The sequence below is a fragment of the Mandrillus leucophaeus genome, unplaced genomic scaffold (assembly GCF_000951045.1).
Source record: "Mandrillus leucophaeus isolate KB7577 unplaced genomic scaffold, Mleu.le_1.0 Scaffold77, whole genome shotgun sequence".
Taxonomy (NCBI): domain Eukaryota; kingdom Metazoa; phylum Chordata; class Mammalia; order Primates; family Cercopithecidae; genus Mandrillus; species Mandrillus leucophaeus.
This window is the reverse complement of record NW_012108363.1, coordinates 1,915,860-1,935,135: the sequence shown is the minus strand read 5'-3', so window position 1 is coordinate 1,935,135 and position 19,276 is coordinate 1,915,860. Positions and strand designations below refer to the sequence as shown.

At 37.8% G+C, this 19,276-nt stretch overlaps 1 protein-coding gene across 3 annotated transcripts in view; it reads right to left on the bottom strand.

Moving 5' to 3' along the window:
* The window catches only part of GABRB2 (gamma-aminobutyric acid (GABA) A receptor, beta 2), a 264,185-nt gene that overhangs the window by 244,342 nt on the left and 567 nt on the right, over positions 1–19,276 (bottom strand). For all 3 annotated transcript variants that reach the window (XM_011966665.1, XM_011966667.1, XM_011966666.1), the window contains exons 2-4: positions 18,163–18,391; positions 17,921–18,012; positions 16,818–16,885 (exon numbers count right to left, since the gene is read on the bottom strand). In XM_011966665.1, the coding sequence (XP_011822055.1) occupies positions 16,818–16,885; positions 17,921–18,012; positions 18,163–18,239 (237 nt within the window). In that variant the 5' untranslated portion in view covers positions 18,240–18,391. The remainder of the gene's footprint in view (positions 1–16,817; positions 16,886–17,920; positions 18,013–18,162; positions 18,392–19,276) is intronic.

Genomic DNA, 19,276 nt, shown 5'->3' with positions numbered 1-19,276 from the left:
AGAATATTAATAAAATTATATAACAAGGAAATTTACCTGCTTTACAAAGTAAACATGATAGCTTTCAATTTTCATAATTTCTAAATATAGAAATAGTTTTCTAGAAGTTAAGAAATTTGTACAGGTTTAAATATCATCAGTGACAAATTCAGGACAAATCCAGGACTGTCAACTCTCCTGTCTTTGATATAAATATTGACTTTTTCAGAATAATTATAGAAATAATTTATCAAAAAATACAATAGCATCTTTAAACCTAAGGATTGTCTGCTTTCCAAAGAAATACAGAACTTGGTTATTATTTTTAAATATTATGCATACATATAGTATTATACATATCATGCATCTAAAATGATTTTATTATTAATTTTCATTAATCCAGTTGAATATTTGATAAAGCAGAAAAAAATAGATTAGAAATGTTTCATTTGAACAGATTATTCCCAATCTTAAAAATCACAAGTGAATTCAAACTAAAGTTTTTTGAATTGATCTTGAAATACAACGCAATTGTTATTTCACACAAAGTTTAACATCAATTTACTAACTATTCTGAGATGGGTATGCCACCTCATTAAAATAACATGTATGACATGAAGGGCTGATATTTTTCTTCATCTAAAAGTCTCTTATAAAATTTAATCAAAATATAATTTTGCTCTTAATTATTAGGATCAGCATATACTTTTTTTCAGAACGGATTTTTGGGGCAAGAATTGCATTGATTCTCAAGTAATGACAGATGATTTACAACAACCAAGAAAAAAGTAAATTATAATTTTTCAATGTATACACAAATTTAAATGATGCTGAAACAGTGATAATTACTAGTTGAATTAATTTCAAAATAACTTAGACTGTGTATTTCTGCAATAGTACAGATTTTATTATTTATGTTCTATTTGTTTGATTTGTGTGGGTTTCCCAAAAGTCATTTTGGGAGCTGGCATGCTGACTATTAACTATCAACCTGGGAGACTATGGTGGAGGCTCTTCCATTTGAATTTTCAAATTTTCTTTCCTTTAACATCAGAAGAACACAAAATAAATGAGATAGGAGAGAAATCGGGCCCAAATCCCAGCTCCAGCACTTTCTAGCTGTAGCATTGTTTTGGTTCTCACAGGTTCCAGTTTCACAAAAATCAAAATGTCAATTTCCCCATTTGTAAAATGTGATAATACTTCATAGCTTTTAAGAATGAAATAGGGAATTATTTTAAAATTACATTTCATTTCACAGAAGTTTATCAATAAATGGTAGTAATTTTTAGTAGTATTACTAGTCATAATCAACTATATCCCAATTGTATGTCAAAGTTCTAATGCAATTTTATCAAATCTCATTTTTAATTGACCCCTCTAAATTAAAATTTTGGTTTGTAAACTATTAAATGGTTAAAAGAACAGAGAGAATTTACATGTATTTTGATATTTTTATTCCATATTATTTAAATCCAAAACAACAATTCCTGATTATAAACACATTCTTACTTGGTAAGTCTTTACTACATACTTCTAATATTCTTTTATAGCAAAACACACACACACACACACACACACACAGCTACAATGTAAAATAGGCCTTCTGCTATTTCTCAAATACTGAATACACATTCCTCAAGGATAGTAACCACATATGTCTTTCCCTCTCTCCATCTCCCTCTCTGGATCCCTCTGTCTCTGTATCTCTTTAATGTCCAACAGCATAGGTAGCGTTTGATTGAATTGGGTTTTAGTCTCACCTCGAGTGCACTATGCACTAAAACAACAACAAAACAGGGAACCCAGAGCTCCAGCATTGTGGCTATTTTTCAAATGAGAACGTGAACAATCAAGAGGTATTTTGTCCAAATCTGGGAATTTTAACATCTGGGCATATTTATAACATTTTCCTAAAGCTATATTTGACTAAAGCAGCCTATTTAAAAATGTCCCACTAAACAACAAATTACTATCTAACTGGAGTACCTGGCGATAATGATCAGAGCTGGGGGTAAAATAAGAAGATAAAGCCATTTTAAAACATGGTTTTCAAGCTCGCCCATTAAATAGGAAGAGGTTTATGGTCTCTTAGGAAATGTACAATTATGATCTTAAAACAATAGTTGATCTTTCTAAATAACCAGAGGGATATATTTGCCAGGAAATCTTACTCTGTAGTGTTACAAAGCAATTGGAAAATATATCTCTTCCAATTTCTTATAGAAGAGAAATCTTTCTCAAAATTGCAGTCTAAGATAAAGCTTTCCCCCAAATCTGAAGGAAATGTAAAGAAATTTTTTGCTTTTTCTTTCTTGTGGTCTATAATTCTACAGCTCTTTCCTCTGAAAACGTGGCAAGGACTTAAAATATTATGACTTTTAAAATAACAGAGGTGCCATTTTTCAGTGAACTCTGTTTAAAAAAGAATGGTTTGCTACATACGCATACTAATAGGATTCAAGTAAACACTTGTGTGCATTCTCTCAAGGCATACACCAGATGCAAATGTGCACAGCTTCCCAGTCAATCCACGTCACACAATCCAGTGCACAGTCCTATCCACGTCAAAAGCGCACTGGCTTAACGGTGCTTGAAAGAGGAATGGTGCACCCAACTGATCAAAGAACACTTCAAGAGATCTTCAGTCTATTAACTCAAATATTCATTTGGCAAAAGAAATAGAAATATGAATTACAGAATAAGTCCTGAAGTTTCTTTGTCTGTATGTCAAGGAAAATAATAAACAACAGTATCTAAATTTTATTTTTTGGAGTATGGTGGCTTGAACAACGAAAGGCACACAGAAATGGTGATTAGATTTTACAACCTAGTAACTGGTACCTGCTCACTCATATTTAAAACTATTTTAACATCTCTGCGTCTTAATTTATGGCATTTTTTAAAATAATTCACAAATCATTTCATTCACGATTCATGTGAAAAGTATTTCTAGAAAAAATCTACAGTTGACAAAAATTCTATACCCTCACAAAAACCTGACAATTTTTAAAAGATTCTCTTTATACACTTGCTTAAAAGCCAGCTGTTCAATTATTTAGCCCTTTGTCAATTCAGTTAACTTGTGGTTCAAAGAAACAAGAAAATTCAATACTGATTTCAAAACAAACACTCCCTCCTGAGAGCGATGAAAAGTACACTCTCCAAAACATTATTTTTTCTATGTTAATGCTTTAGACTCTAAAGAGGTTTAGACTCTAGAGGTTGCAAGGCAGGAATACATGTAACTATATTCATAGAAAACAGTAATCACTTTTGAATGATCCATACTACATACCTATGATCCAGTATCTCCCAGTAGCAGACTAATATGCAGAACAAAACCAACTGTAACCTTCCAGTATTAATCACTATATTCTTATTTACATGAGAAATTTTTTAAAAACCCTCAAAACTGGTGTCAGGGTGAATATGAGATGAAAATATTATAGCTTGCTTATAAAATTATCAGATCCTCTTTAAATTTCTATTTTGGATATGTTTGATAACATACATTGCATATTAATACCTAAATAAATAAATATTTATTTATTGAGGCTCCATTCTCAACAATGCTGCTTACCAGTATGTGACCTTGGACAAGTTTACTACTCAAACTTTAGTTTGCTTGTCTTTAAAATTAACACAGTAATAGTCCTTAAGTTATGAAGTTGATGTGAGGTTTAAGTTATCTAAAACTTAATATACATCTTCACACAGGATACTTAGCACATGGTAAGAGCTCAACAGCCAGGAGCTGTTACTAGAGATACATACAGGGATGAATGTTTGAGTGGTCAACAGTTTGAATTATTTTTCACACTTTTGTTTCAATTATCACAAACTTGTACGTAACACACCTTAGGTAAATAAGCATTCATATGTATGTAAATATGTGTATATCTATGTATACGTGTAGCATATCTGTGTGTATATGTAGGTGTGTGTCCGTATTACCCACTCACTCCTTCAATTATTGTCACAAAAGCCCATATTACAACTAGATACTGGTTAGTTGCTGTCCAATTACTTTATACGTGATAATGTTAGCTTCCAATTTCACTACAAAACTAGTACTCCTAAAACAGTGATCCTCCCAGAGAGTACCTGAACGCCATCTCAGACCTACTGACTCAGATTCTGGTGTAGGCCCAGAAAATATGAATATTCACACTAGACTCAGATGATTATTGCAAAGAAAAGTTTGAGAATCACTGTAAAAATGTATTCTCAACATTTTATTTTGAGTCTTCTACCTGTGGGTTACACCCCTTTCCTGTCCCACTGTCTGAGACACTCTTCTCTCCCTCAACTCTTCACTTCCCTCATAGGGCAGTTAAGATGATTCCTTCTACATTCCAGAGAGAGCCATACCTGTGTGTAAGAACTATCTCATATCTTTCTTCTACACCGTTTAATTGGTGTAGAGCCAATTAAGTTAGCAGTTGATAAATACTTCCTGGTTGCCTAATATGACAGTCCTTCAACTACTCCTCCAACAAATTCATTCCATATTTCTTGAGCTTCTAAATTGATAGGCATGTGAGAAGTACTGGGGATGCATGTAAACACTGTCCATGTATTTGCTCACCTGGACATCTCCTGTCTTTCTCTGTGGCTTACTCATGATTGCTTTTCTAAGACACGTGCAGATTCACCTTAAAAACTTCATTAATTTAATGGTTGCCTTTGTGTTAGGAGGGAAGTCATTTCATCTTCAATTGCCCAGACAATTACTTCTAGGTTAAGACCTCTTGGCAGGTAAGTAGGCAGTAGATGCCAAATTGTATAGCAAGAAAATGAAACTTGGCAATAGGAATGCCGACAGAATGTGAACAAAGAGAACACCAGCAAGAGCCAATGGGCTAAACGTACCTCCTATATTTTTCTACATAAATCATGACAAGATATTATAAGCCGATTTCTCTCCTTGCGTAATAAAATATATATATTTCAAATAAAATGCATAAATGGAAGCAACATAAATCCTTCATTTGTATCTTTTAAAATCACAGACATCTAATTACTTCATTCTCTTTTAACAGTCTGTTTCAAAGTATCTTTATGCCATCCAAAAATGTAATTGATTTTGGAAAAACTAAGTAATATTAAGATGACAACAGAGTAAAATATAGCTGTATAAATATGAGTTAGAGTCATATAAAACTTAAAAAATAGATTTACATTTAGATGCTATTTAAATTCAGTTATTTATTTTGCATATAATTTGCATGTCACTGTTATTGTTGCCTAAGTAGATAATGGGTTCCTTTATTTTCAAATAATCTATAGCAAAAATCTTGGCCAGTAATCTATAAAGTATATTACTAAGACTCCTTTCTTTAAAAATAAAAAGATAATAAATTAAAAAGTAATTATCAATGTGCTCATATGTTTGCATATGTTGTAAGCTCATAGAACATGGAGAAACATAAAATAGTTTACATTGGTGGTAGTAGTGGTATGTATATTTTTAACAAAACTGTGAAACTATTTACTGTCTGTTAATTGCAAATGTAGACTATAATACTCTATAAATTAGTGAATGCAATGTGTAAGATATGAATAGGAAAATAGACTAAAACTGGAAGGTAACATAGGCAAATGAAAACACAATTTTAATGAAGTGATAGGGATATAGATAATATTTACCTGTGATGTTTGTTGGTATTTTAAAACTGTTTTTCCCTCAATGTGCTACTAACCACAAATAAAAATGGTAATTAGGCACAAAAACCACACTCAAAAAGAAAATCTCCTTTCCTCTACTTTCTTGGAGACAAAAGCACAGCACAATTTTTTACAACAGTGGCTCTCAACCTGAAACAATTTTGCCCCCCCGCCCCACAGGGCGCATATGATAATTTTTGAAGACATTTTTGGTTTTCACAATTTCAGGGATGCCAGTGGCATCCATTAGGCAGAAACAAGGGATTCAGTTAAACATCTTACAATGCACAAGATAGCCCCGACAAGAGAGAGTTATCTGGCTCCAAATTCCAATATAGCCAAGGTGAAGAAAACCTGATATAGAATGATTATAAAATAAGTCATTGCCCTTCCCCCTGATCACAACTAAGCCCTCCTTCCCAGGAAAAATACTTTCCCTGACTTACATTCTTGTAGGAATTTCCATGAATATTTAATCCTCTCGGGAAGAGAGAAAGCTAAAACACACATGATGCGCTTCTGAAATATGAAATTCAAGACGCTTCCCTTGCCTGCTTTCACTTGCAGGGTAAACACACAGTCAGATGCTTACTTCACACTAGAGTCAAGTCAGAGGATTGTTGAAGGAAAAAAGCAACAGTGAAGGATGTGCTGTAAGAATTAACCAAGAGAAATAGAAACTGGCACTGTCAAGTGGGTACTGCCTAAAAATAGATGAATTCAGTATTCTAGAGACGTAAACTTTATGATGAACTGCGTTTGTTTTATGTGGGATAGAGGGAGGAAAGACTGGAAAAAAGAAGAAAAAAACCCAGAGAAGAAAAATACTCAACCACCTTTAAGAGAATTATATGCAGGAACAATTTCTTGGTAAGCACGAAAATTCATTCTCATTATTGAAAATTCAACTGAAAATTAGGTCTTGATAATAAAAGAAAAAAGAAAAAGATGTAGAATATTCACATAGTGCTCATACATATCCTAAAACTATTGAGACAGTTTACAGTTCTTGAACATATACCAGGCAACATTTCCTGACAAATATTTACCATAAATTTTTGACATTAATGGTTACCTGACAGATTTTGCTGAAGCAATAGGAAAATTATTAGACAAGTTAACAAATGGTACCCATTCACAATGAAAGAAATTATGACACAATCAACATCTTCACCTCCTCAATGTTTTATATAAATCTTCATTTATTGCTTGGTTTAAATTGTGCTCAAGAGATGTAATATAAAATATAAGTTTATCAAGGAGAGTTGTATTATTCACACTGTGAATATTATATAAGGCACTGTGTATTACATTTAACACACTGTGAACAAAGTGCCTACTTTAAAAAATTATTTTAACTAAATTAAGGTTTTTTTTTCAAGGTGGAGTAGAGAGCAGAAACAGTAATATTTGAAGAAGGATTAGTTGATTTAGTCCACCAACTGTTTCCAAAAAATAAGAGTAAAAGCAACAACTATAACGAAACAAGTTCCTCATGGAATGCAAATGATCAAAAAATATGGCTTTGCTACATTTTAAAATGCAGTGTAACAAGATGACTAAGATTGAGAGATGTGAAGGCAGTCATTTGCTAGCTATGTGACCCTGAACAAATCATTTAACGTCTCTGGGCCTCAGTTTCCCCTTTTTAAATAGGCTAATAGTGGCTGTCTCAGTTTTTATAAGAGGACTGGTTAACTTGATGTGCATTAACACAATACTTGCACAAGTTAAAACCTCAATACAAGGTAGTGCCCTGGTTTAGATGTTTGTCCTCTCCAAACCCCATGTTGAAATTTGATCCCCAATGTGGCTCTGTTGGGAGTTTGAGCCTGATGGGAGGTGCTAGGGCCATGGGGGCAGAGATCTCATGAGTAGTTCCTGCCTTATCTGGGGAGTAAGTTCTCATTCTATTAGTTCCACTGAGAGCTAATATTAAAAAGAGCCTGGTACCTTCCCCTACTGGCTTCCTCTTGTGCCAGGTGGTCTCTGCACAGGAAGCCGGTTCCCTGTCTGCTTCTGCCTTTAGTTGAAGCAGTCTGATGAGGACCTCACCAGATACAGATGTCCAATCTTGAAATTTCCAGCCACCAGAATGGTGAACCAAATAAACTTCTTTTCTTTATTGACTATACAGTCTCAGGTATTCTGTTGTAGCAACACTAAATGGACTGAGACAGGTAGCTATAATTATTTCCTTATATTTGTGTTATGATGCGGTGGACAAGGTTGAGCACTGTACAAAAGTTCAGAAGAGGGTGAGAGGAGAAACGGAAGGAGGAAAAGAGGAAGGAGAAAACAACAGCTCGCCAAAATTGTGCCCAAAATTGTGTGGGCATAATTTGTTTAGAATTAAGGTTGTCTGTGGTCACGGAGGGTTCACACCTCCTTTACTCTATGCTTCCTAAGTGAACTAACTTACCTATTTTCACAGCAGCCAATTTCGATACAAAGTGTCTAGTATGTTCACAGAGAATATATAAGTCTTCCTGCAAGCCTTGAGTTTCCAGTCCTGCTACCCACTTTGTATCTTCAACCTACTCCTTTCTGAAGATTGTTTCTCCATCAAACTATATATAACTCTCACTCTGTTGCCCAGGCTGGAGTGCAGTGGCGTGATCTTGGCTCACTACAATCTCCGCCTCCCAGGTTCAACATTCCTCCCTGCCTCAGACTCTGAGTAGCTGGGATTACAGATGTGCATCACCACGCCCAGCTAATTTTTGTATTTTTGGTAGAGATGGGGTTTTGTAATGTTGGCCAGGCTGGTCTTGAACTCCTGACCTCAGGTGATTCACCCACCTTAGCCTCCCAAAGTGCTGGGATTGCAGGAGCGAGCCACTGTGCCCGGGTATATATGACCTTTTAAAAGCAATTTCCCTCTCCCTATGTCCCTTCAGAACCAAACTTCTCAAAAGTATAGTCTTCAACCACGGACACTCCTCTTGCTACATTTCACCAGTGCACTCCTGTTACTCTATCTGGGAGAAATTTTTTACAATTTATTTCAATTGATCACTGTGGCATCTGACACAGCTGACTATTTGCTTCTCAAACTCTCAGGTTTTAAGACATGATTATCTGGAGTGTCTCACACTAACTCTCTGACTGCTACTTATTTATCTCTTCTGTGGGTTCCTTTTCTGTCTTCCACTATCTAAAATACAGGGCTCACCAGACTTCCATTTTTAGCTGTCTTTGCATTTTTCCATTTAAATTTTATCTACTCACATCGTTAGAAGCACTACTTATATGCTGACAATGCTCAGTTTGTCTCTCTATATGACTGCTTCCTGATCTATACACCTATATTTTCCAGTCACCTTCTGGTTGTATCCATTTGGAGATTCCATGTGTATAGAAAAAAAATCAACATTTCCCAAAGTGAACTCACTATCTGCCCACAGGCCTCATCCCCCTGATCTCCACTGCCCTTCTTGTCATCCCTATATCAGTAAAGGATACTGTCAGAAACATGGGATTCGCCAAGTCCTGTCACTTTCATCTTATAAACACAATAATTTTATATCTTTTTTTTCTGCATTCCTGTCTTAGTTCATCAAATCTTCCTGAAATTTTGCATTAGGCTTTCAACTCATCTTCCAACCTTAAGTTTTGCTCCACTTCAATCCACCTCTACACTTCAGAATCATCTTCCATAGGTTTGAATCTGTTCATGCAGTTCTACTGACATCATTTCATGGGACCCTACAGCCTTTGGACAAATATTCAATTATTAAGCAAGACACAAAAATGGTCTTCATCATTTGATCTCCACCTGTGGCTTCAACCCCAACTCTATCCTTTCCTCACTCCCACTCCAGCCTTTTAAAACGACTTCCAAATCCCTAATACCATTTATTTATCTTGTGTCGCACCCTCCTCTATGTTATTCTTTCTGCTTGGAACATCTATTCACACACTTCTAACCCCCTTCTTCACCTGACTCATTTCCATGTAACACATTAGTAAATTCCCACTATGCCCTGTGTATTTCCTCTTTCAAAGCACTCAAGACCCCACATTGTGATTCTTTCTACACTTGTTGTCCCAAATGGTGAATATCTGACTTTGTGGGCTATGATTCTATGCTCTATTTCCCCACAAAAATAGTACAGTGTGTAGCAAATAATAATAAATTACTACTATAAAAGTGAATTTTTCACTCAATACTTGTGGCATTCACCAGGAATCAAATATCCAAACAACCATTTGTATATAAAACAAAACCACACAGGGAGAGACACCAAAACCTTGTAATGATGTAATTTATAAACATGATGGAGGAAGAGAGAATAAATATGCAAAATATAAACCATTTGAAATACCAAATACCCAGAAAAATGCTAAAATCAGCAAGTGACGAAGGAACTTATAGGAGACAAAGACCATGAGGCACTTACTTGGCTGCTAAGAAAAAGTCTTACAGAAAAGGAAAGACGTAAGCTAGGCATAAATACAGTAAGAATCTGATGTAACTATAAGAATAGTAAACACCTACCTGGGCAGAGTGACTCATGCCTGTAATCCCAGCACTGCGGGAGGCTGAGGGTGGGGAGATCGCTTGATCTCAGGAGTTTGAAACCAGCCTGGGCAACATGGTGAAACCCCATCTCTGCTAAAACTACAAAAATCAGCTGGGCATGGTGGCACATGCCTGTAGTCCCAGCTGCTCAGGAGACTGAGATGAGAGGATTGTTTGAGCCCAAAAGGTGAAGATTGCAGTGAGCCAAGATTGCACCACTGCACTACCTGGGCAACAAAGCAAGACAACTGTCTCAAAAAAAAAAGTAAACACCTAGATAATATATTTCATGAGGTCAAGGGATGGATTGGTCTTGTTCACTACTCTGTCCATAAGGCCTAACACATGCCTGGATCATAGTAGCTGCTAAATAAGTTTGTTGAATGAAATTTTAAACTGTGCAGCTGGTGATGCAAGAAAACATCTGTTTAAAAAACAGCAGCACTTTTCTCCATTTGCCATTCCATAAAAAGGTAATTTGTGTATGTGTTTACTAGAACTCTTTCCTCAAAAGTGAAATATTGCTTCACTCTTTGGTTGGCAAATGTGTTGTTTTAAGATGGAGAAGAATCTGCTTTAAATGAAGAGGAAGCTATTTCAGTCCATAATCCTCAGAGCCAAATTTGAATCTTAAAATGCACTTTTCATCAAAGAATCTTAACAAAAAGATTCCTGCCAATTTAACATGACATCTAAAAATATTTCATTCTAAGGCCAAGCTTTCTGCTCAGGAGCATTCTAATTGAGACCACATTCTTCCAAAGATCTATTGAGCTGAGCTGACAGTCACCTAAGTCACATGGTTGTGACACCACCACTAGCTTGTCAGTAAGAACTCACAACTGCACGCCATTTAGGAGTTCTGCATTTTCATCATGATTTTCTAGATTTTCAAGCTTTCCTGGAACTTCTTTATATCCAATAGAGAAACATGGAACTTTGAGCTGGAAGCCAAGTTAATATGTCCCTTCTCAATTAAAATATAGAAAAACTGAGACTTAGTAAATTATATCGTCAACTCAAGCACACTTAAGAGAGTAGCTGGAGTGGACATTTGGTCTCTTGAGTTGTCTTCATTAAGTATGTTCATAGACTACCAATAAGTTTACATGAAGTCATACCTCAGAAAGATATTGCTGGCTCAATTCCAGACCACCACAATAAAGTGAATACCCCAGTAAAGTGAGTCCCACAATTTTTTCGGTTTCTTAGTGCATACAAAAGTTATGTTTACACTATGCTGTATCTAATAAGTGTGAAATAGCATCACGTTAAAAATGTACATACCTTAATTTTAAAATACTTTATTGCTGGAAAATACTAACAATCATCTGAGCCTTCACGGAGTAGTAATCTTCCTGCTGATAGAACGTCTTGGCTCCATGTTGATGGCTGCTGACTGGGCAGGGTTGTGGTTGCTAAATGCTGGGATGGCTGAGACAATTTCTTAAAATGAGACAACAATGAAGTTTGCTATATCAATGGACTCTTCCTTTCACAAAAGATTTCTCTGTGGCATGCTATCCTGTGTGAGAGTATTTTATCCACAGCAGAAGTTCTTTCAAAATTGAAGTCAAACCTCTCAAACCCGGCTGCCACTTTATCAACTGAGTTTATGTAATATCCTAAGTCCTTTGTTGCTTCAACAATGTTCACAGTGTCTTCACCAAAAGTAGATTCCATCTCAAGAAACCACATTCTTTGCTCATCCATAAGAAGCAACTTGTGCATTGAAGTTTGATCATGAGATTGCAGCAATTCAATCACATCTTCAGGCTCCACTGCTAATTCTAGTTCTTCTGCTATTTCCACCACATCTGCAGTGACTTCCTCCACTCAAGTCTTGAACACCTCAAAGTCATTCATGAGAGTTGGAATCAATTTCTTCCAAACTCCTGTTAATGTTGCTATTTGAACCTCCTCTCATGAACCATGAATGTTCTTAATGGTATCTAGAATGGTGAATCCTTTCCAGAAGGTTTTCAATACTTTGCCCAGATTCATCAGAGGAATCACTGTCTATGGCAGCTATAGCCTTACAAATTGTACTTCTTAAATAAGACTTGAAAGTCAAAATTGCTCCTTGATTTATGGGCTACAGAATGGACATTTTGTTAGCAAGCATGAAAACAACATTAATCTCTTTGTACATCTCCATCAGAGCTCATGTGTGATTAGGTGCATTGTCAATGAGCAGCTATTATTTTTGTTGTTGGTTTGTTTTCTAATTTTAATCTTATAATAATAATAATAATTATTATTATTTTTAGGCAAGTTCTCACTCTGTCACCCAGGTTGCAGTGCAGTGGTGTGATCTCAGTTCACTGTAACCTTTGCCACCCAGGCTCAAGTGATCCTCCACCTCAGCCTCCTGAGTAGCTGGGACTACAGGCACATGCCAACATGACTAGGTAATTTTTGTATTTTTTGTAGAAACAGGGTTTCACCATGTTGCCTAGGCTGGTCTTCAATGTCTGGGCCCAGGTATTTACCAGCCTCAGCCTCCCCAAGTGTTGGAATTACAGGCATCAGCCATTGCACCTGATTGAGCGGTAAGTCAGTACGCATCTTTTTTTTTTTTTTTTCTGAGCAGTAAGTCTCAACAGTGGTCTTAAAATGTTCAATAAATCACACTGCAAACAGATACGCTGTCATCTGGGCTGTGTCTTTCCATTTCTAGAGCACAGGTCGAGTAGATTTAGCATCATTCTTAAGGGACCAAGGATGTAGGAAATGGTCAGTGAACAGTGGCTTTAACTTAAGGCAACCAGCTGCATTAACACCTAACAGAAGTCAACCTGTGCCTCGAAGCTTTGAAGCCAGGCACTGACCTCTCCTCTTTAGCTATGACAGTCTTAGATGTCATCTTCTTCTGATAGAAGACTCTCTTATCTAATAAAATCTGTTGTGCAGAATAGCCAGCCATCTTCATCGATTATCTTAGATGTTCTGCATAAATTGTTGTACCTTCTCCATCAGCATTTGCTGATACACCTTGCACTTTTATGTTATGAAGACAGCTTGTTTCCATAAACATCCTAAAGCAGGCTCTGCTAGCTTCCAACTTTTCTTCTGCATCTCCTAAGCCTTCATAGACTCAAATACAGTTAGGGCCTTGTTCTGGTAATCTGGCTTTGTCTCTAAGGGAATGTTGTGACTAATTTGATCTTCTATCAAGAGCACTAAAACTTTCTCCATATCATCAACAAGCCTGTTCCATTTTCTTATTTTTCATGTGTTCACTGGACTACCACTTTTAATTTCCTTCATGGACTCCTCCTTTGCATTCAAAACTTGGCTGTTTGGAGCAAGAGACCTAGCTATCTGCCTGTCCCAGCTTTTGACACACTTTCCTCACTGATCTTAATCATTTCTAGCTTTTGATTTAAAGTGAGAGATGTGCAACTCTCATTGTACAGCGGTTAGTTGGTCCAATTTCCATATGGATGTGTCTCAGGGAATAGGGAGGCTCACAGAGAGGGAGACAGACAGGGGGATGACCCACTGGTGGAACTGTCAGAACACACACAACATTTATCCATTAAGTTTGCTGCCTTCCATCAGTGCAGTTCATGATGCCCCCAAACAATTGCAATAGTAACATCAGAGATCACTGATCACCACAACAGATATAATAATAATGAAACAATTTGAAATATTGTGAGAATTACCAAAATGTGACACAGAGACACAAAGTGAACACATGCTACTAGAGAAACAGGCTCCTTATAGACTTGCTCATTTCAAGGTTGCCACAAACCTTCAATTTACAAAAATGCAATGTTTGCAAGGCACAATAAAGCAAAGTAGAATAAAACAAGGTATATCTATACTCTGGTATTCACCCAAGATAGGTAAAATGGGACTATTACTCCCCTTTAATGAATGAGTCAAGTGAGCCCAGTCTATCTGTGAGTATCCTCAGGATGACTAAGCATCAGAAGTAGAACTCACATCTGAGACTCCTGATTCACTTTCGGGTCTTCCTATCATTGTGATTTACAAGGCATCACACTGGCATGGACATTTATTTGTACAGTACAAATGAGTCAATGGCAATTTAAATGGTCTGGTTCCCTACCATTCTTCAAAGGAAGACATGCTATAAAAAGAGAAAGTTACAATTATCAGAGATTGCAGTCCACAAAGGATAATGAGGAATAAATGTGTCTGTTAAATCAATTTTGAAGTTTCATTTAAGGAACCAATCAACCATTCTTTCAGACCTGAAGCTAATCAAAAGGCACTAACACTCAGACCTACACACAGGGGACAACACACCATAAACATCTGTTATTTAGATACCAGTGATGGAATTTCCCATCTGTTGCTTCAAAACAAATAATCATCTTTAAAAAATAACAACAAACATCACAACAAATTTTTCTTTGAAGATAATTTTAGGTTATTAAGATTGCCAGCTAAAATAACTGTTAATTTTTCAACAAGTCACAATCTAGCCGGACAAATCCATGGGTGTAGCATAAAGCTAAGTAAGGAATCTGGCTTGGAATTTTCAACACTTGGCTCTAATCATTAATGTTGCAATGTTGTCCCATTTACAACCTGACATTTGTTTTTGCACTTTCAACATCTCATGATTTTTCAGCAACAGTAAATAGCTTTAAGTGATGACACCTTGCCTTAGGTGGATCTATATTTTGACTAGCAGGTCTCGGCATTGTTTCCACCTCAGATAGCTCTCCAAAATGTTGCATGTAGACAAAAAAAAATGAAAAGAACTTAAAGGAAAGAAAAATAAAAATTCTATCACTCTAAACAGTGTTAGGGTATAATACCTCTAAGTTATTAGCTAACCTATTGCAGCAACCTCTAGTCATCTCATGATTATCTCTATGGGTTCTAAATTTTTCTTGATACATTTAACAAAATCTCATTTGGTGATGCTCTAAAGAAGGAGGTGGTGGTAAAATAAGACTTGGGACTGAGAGAAGAGCATAAAAAAAGCAAAATGCAAAAGAGAAGAGTCTGAATCAATCACGTGTAGGATGCACAGAATCACACCTGATTTCTATATTACTTTGTTTTAAACAGCATAATTTAGATTCAAATTCCTGAGACATAGGAAGGTACCCACATTAGGATATCTTTTATTTTTATGCTGAAGCTCAAAACGTAAACTGATGAAAGACCTTTCAAATTCACCAGAAGTGAATATTCATATATCTGAGAAATTAAATACTATCCCAAGAAACATTCTGTAACCACACAGATTTTCATAATGTGAGGGAAATCTATGATTCTGAAACATCCAATATTGTCTTTAGTCTGCGTTTATATTGCATGTGATACAAACTTTCCCCAAATTAGAACATGAGAAGATTCATGTCATTAAAACATTTCAGAAATAGCTGAATTCCCTTGCGTACTCATAAGGTATAAGCATAGTATTCATTTGCTTCAGAATCTTGTGAAATCTCGGGTTTATCTCTTATCATTGGACAGTGTGTAAGGACTATGCTGATTACTGAGCTTCTTCTTGTTTGAATTCTGGGAATACGGAAATTTGCATTATGTTGAGAACTAATTTCCAAGTCCTGAGGGGTGGCTTAGAAATGTTTTGCATGAAAGCTTATATACTATACCCCCTTCTTTAATAATTCGTCCAATTTCTAGACAGAACTATGTCAAAACTCAACCTTCTGAAATGTGCTGGGTGCTATCAGGACTGAAAGTAACACTGGAATTTGACATTAAAATGTGGCCTATTTAGAGAGACTTTTCCAAAGCACGGGATTTTAAAAACACAGAGTAGAAAAGTCACTGGAGGAATGCCCCCAAGTATGTGGGGGCGTCTGGGACACTTGTCATTTTATTGCACGTCTGCAGTGTTCTAATATGGGCAGCAGGGGGAGCTCCTGATTGAAGTAAACCCCCCCAACACGTGTTTCCTAGTTGGGAACACAGGCTTTTTCCTCTTAGCACTTGCCCCAAGTCCAAGGAGGCAGACACTGAGGAGTACTGCTGTCAATTAACTGTACAAGCTTAAGACATGTGGTGAATGAATTGCTGAAGTGAACAGGGATGACACATGGGTCTGAGCCTACCTTTTAGAAACAGGGTGGCTAATCTTTATTTTGGTGGACAGGAGGGGTTAAAGGAAGCAGCAAGCAAAGGAGCTGGGGCAGGAATGGGGGATGGGGGCTTGCCACTAACTGTAAACAGTGATCTTTGAAAGCAACAAGTGGGCGTCAGTATTCCAGGGCCTTTATTACAGTTTTGTTTATAAGCTATATTCTCCATTAAATGTCAAATCAAAACTCTCCCCTCTTCCCTTGAGCCCACATCAAATCCAGAAAATCACTTGATGAGCTGTGTTTATTTCTGAGCCTTAGGAGATGAGGCTTCTGTAGGGGGTCTCCTGCACGTGACTGTGTTTTACACATGAATGTGTGATGCGTTTTACTCCAAGTATCTGAACCAGGTTAAAAAAATCGTTAGGGACCAGAAAGAGCCAACTCTCTAACCTCAACACAGGGGATTCTAGGGTGAAATTCCATGCCCTCACCCCCACCTCATACACATACCCAGGCACACCCCCACCCCCAATAGCTGGCTCATTTCTCCTTCCTGTCCCCAAACGAAAGTCTGCAAAGAAGTAGTCATAAACATCAACACTCACCATATTGACTTCAGAAACCATATCGATGCTGGCAATGTCAATGTTCATTCCCACAGCCACGGGGGGACCTGCAAAGCAAGATGGCCAGCCACATGATTTCTTTGAACTTCATTCATTCTCAGCAAGAGTTATCCCTGGGCATAAGATACTCTACCTCAAACCCCTCTGCACTACTCACTCAAATTTTTCAATCCTCTGCTTTTTTGTTTAAAAAAAAAAAATTTTTTTAAAGTAGCAGGCACACACTTGTCTAAGAAATGCTGTATTGAATATGCACGCACGTATGTTGTGAACAAGGGATTCCAGCTCTGTCTACATATGCATATGTCTCAGCAAGTGAATGCACACAACTCATAGAAGCACAAGAATCCTTCTAGCCTCAGGGATTTTTATATTTTGCGCTGAAACCCCCTCCTCCTCAGTCTTTCCCACCCCCTTCTGTGCACAGGTTTTAACTCTTTGAGCTTCATAAGAGTCTGAAGCAATATTAAATAAGTCTATCAGCATATCTAGGGCTGCAGGCAGAGAGAGGTTCTTCTTTCCCCTACCCTCTCTAACCCTCCCATTTTCTCCCTACCCTCCCATCCCCCAGTCCTCCCCACTTCTGTGAGGCTGGGAGGAGTGGATTATATCCAGACATGAGCCACGGTAACCATGGCCAGAAGAACTCTTCCAAAGTAGGCAGGCACAGGGGGTTAATGCCACCTCTCAACCAACTGCCTGCACATATTGTCCTAAAAAATGTTCCTCGGTGGCCTTCTGTAAGCCTGGTTCTCTCGGCACACCGTTTACTAAACTTAAGAGGTTTATATCTCAACAAAGCAAAGACAGGGAAGCAAAGGATTCTTAACAGTGAAGCTGAAAGATAGCAGTCACCAAATTTGAGTACACACTAAGAGGGTCTCATTGAAAGACCACGCTAGTGCTGGGTAGCAACAATCCAGCTTAAGTTTTGATCAGTTTCTCAATATGGTAACATAGAGACACATTCAGTACACCACATGCACCCACAACTAGGGAGAGGGAAGAGAGCGCGCACAAAGCTCAAAAGACAGCTTCGGCTGTGGTTAGACTCTTTCTTATTTGCAAGACAACCCCATTACCTCCAAAATCTGGTCTCAGACGAATGTCATAGCCTTTCAGGAGTCTATCCACCGTCTCTTTAACCAGCGACATATTACTAGGGTCATTGACACTAAAGAAAGAAATGACAATAAGCAGGCATCAATAAGGAACAGGCACAGCATTTTCAGCATCGGATCCCTACTACATTTCCCTGCTCAGAGGTATGCAGACAGAACCCTTCAAAGTGAGAACGGAGAAAAGAAACGCTGGGCACACTTACCTCTGCGCACAGACAGCGGCGATTATTAAAGGGAAGGACCAAATCCCAAAGTAGCCCCTTTTCCGGACTCTCCACATCCCTTTAGTTTTTGATGGAATTGAGGGTTTCACTGAAGAGAGGAGATCCAACTTAGTCTGCCCAGTGCAGTAATTCTAATGTGAGGCGCATGCGCACGGCGTACCAAAACATCAAAGGGGAAGCGGCGGCTGCCGGGGATCGAGCAGATTTCCTTGTTTAAAAAAAAAATTAAAAGGAAAAAAGGAAAAGCTCATATATGTATAATACATACATATTTGAATAATACAGAAAAGTCACCCCACAGCAGCATCCAGAATAAAATTTTTGTTGTTATCCTTTCGTTAAGACAAAATAACTACAGCGTCTGGTAAGTTTCGGTAGTTGCAGGAGGCAGTTTTGCACCTAGCGGGTTGTGGGTTTTTGGGGTGTGTGTGTGTGTGTGTGTGTGTGTGTGTTCTTTTAAATATGCAAAACCAGATTAGAAAATTAGAGAGCAGGTGTAGGGTGCCAGCGGAAGATGGGTGCCGGTAAGCCCATTTCTAGTCTCAGCCGGACACAGGGGCAAAGGAGTTTGAACTTTATTTCCTTGGCAAATAGCATGCCCTGCCTGGGGCCAGACAGGGATGGTGGGGGGACGGGGGATGTGCGGCGGGTGGGAGGAGGGGGGAGGGGGCGTTGGGAGTTGAAGCGGGAGGGAGGGAAAAACCAATGGGAGGAAAGCTGTGCAACCCGTTGGATTTGGGGCGGGGGGTTGGGGAGGCGGGTACAGAATAAGAAAGGCACGGAAAAATAAAAAAAGGAAGAAAGGGAGAGAAAAGAAGAATAAAATAATGGCTGGTCTCTTCTAGTAGTCAAAGAGCAAGCTTTTCTTCACTACTCACGAGCGATTTCTTTCTCCTCTCCTCACCCTTTGCCCCCTATTGCCAGAGAAGAAAACCTCGGGGTCCTGTTTTCTCGCCGTGTGACGTTCCTGACCCGATAGTCGGGGTTATTTATAGCAGGAGGGGAGGGGGGCGAGGGGAGCAGAAAGGCAACGCTGTCTCTCCAGGTTTCGGTCTGATTCTGCAGTGGGAATTATTAGTGGGCAGGGTGGGGT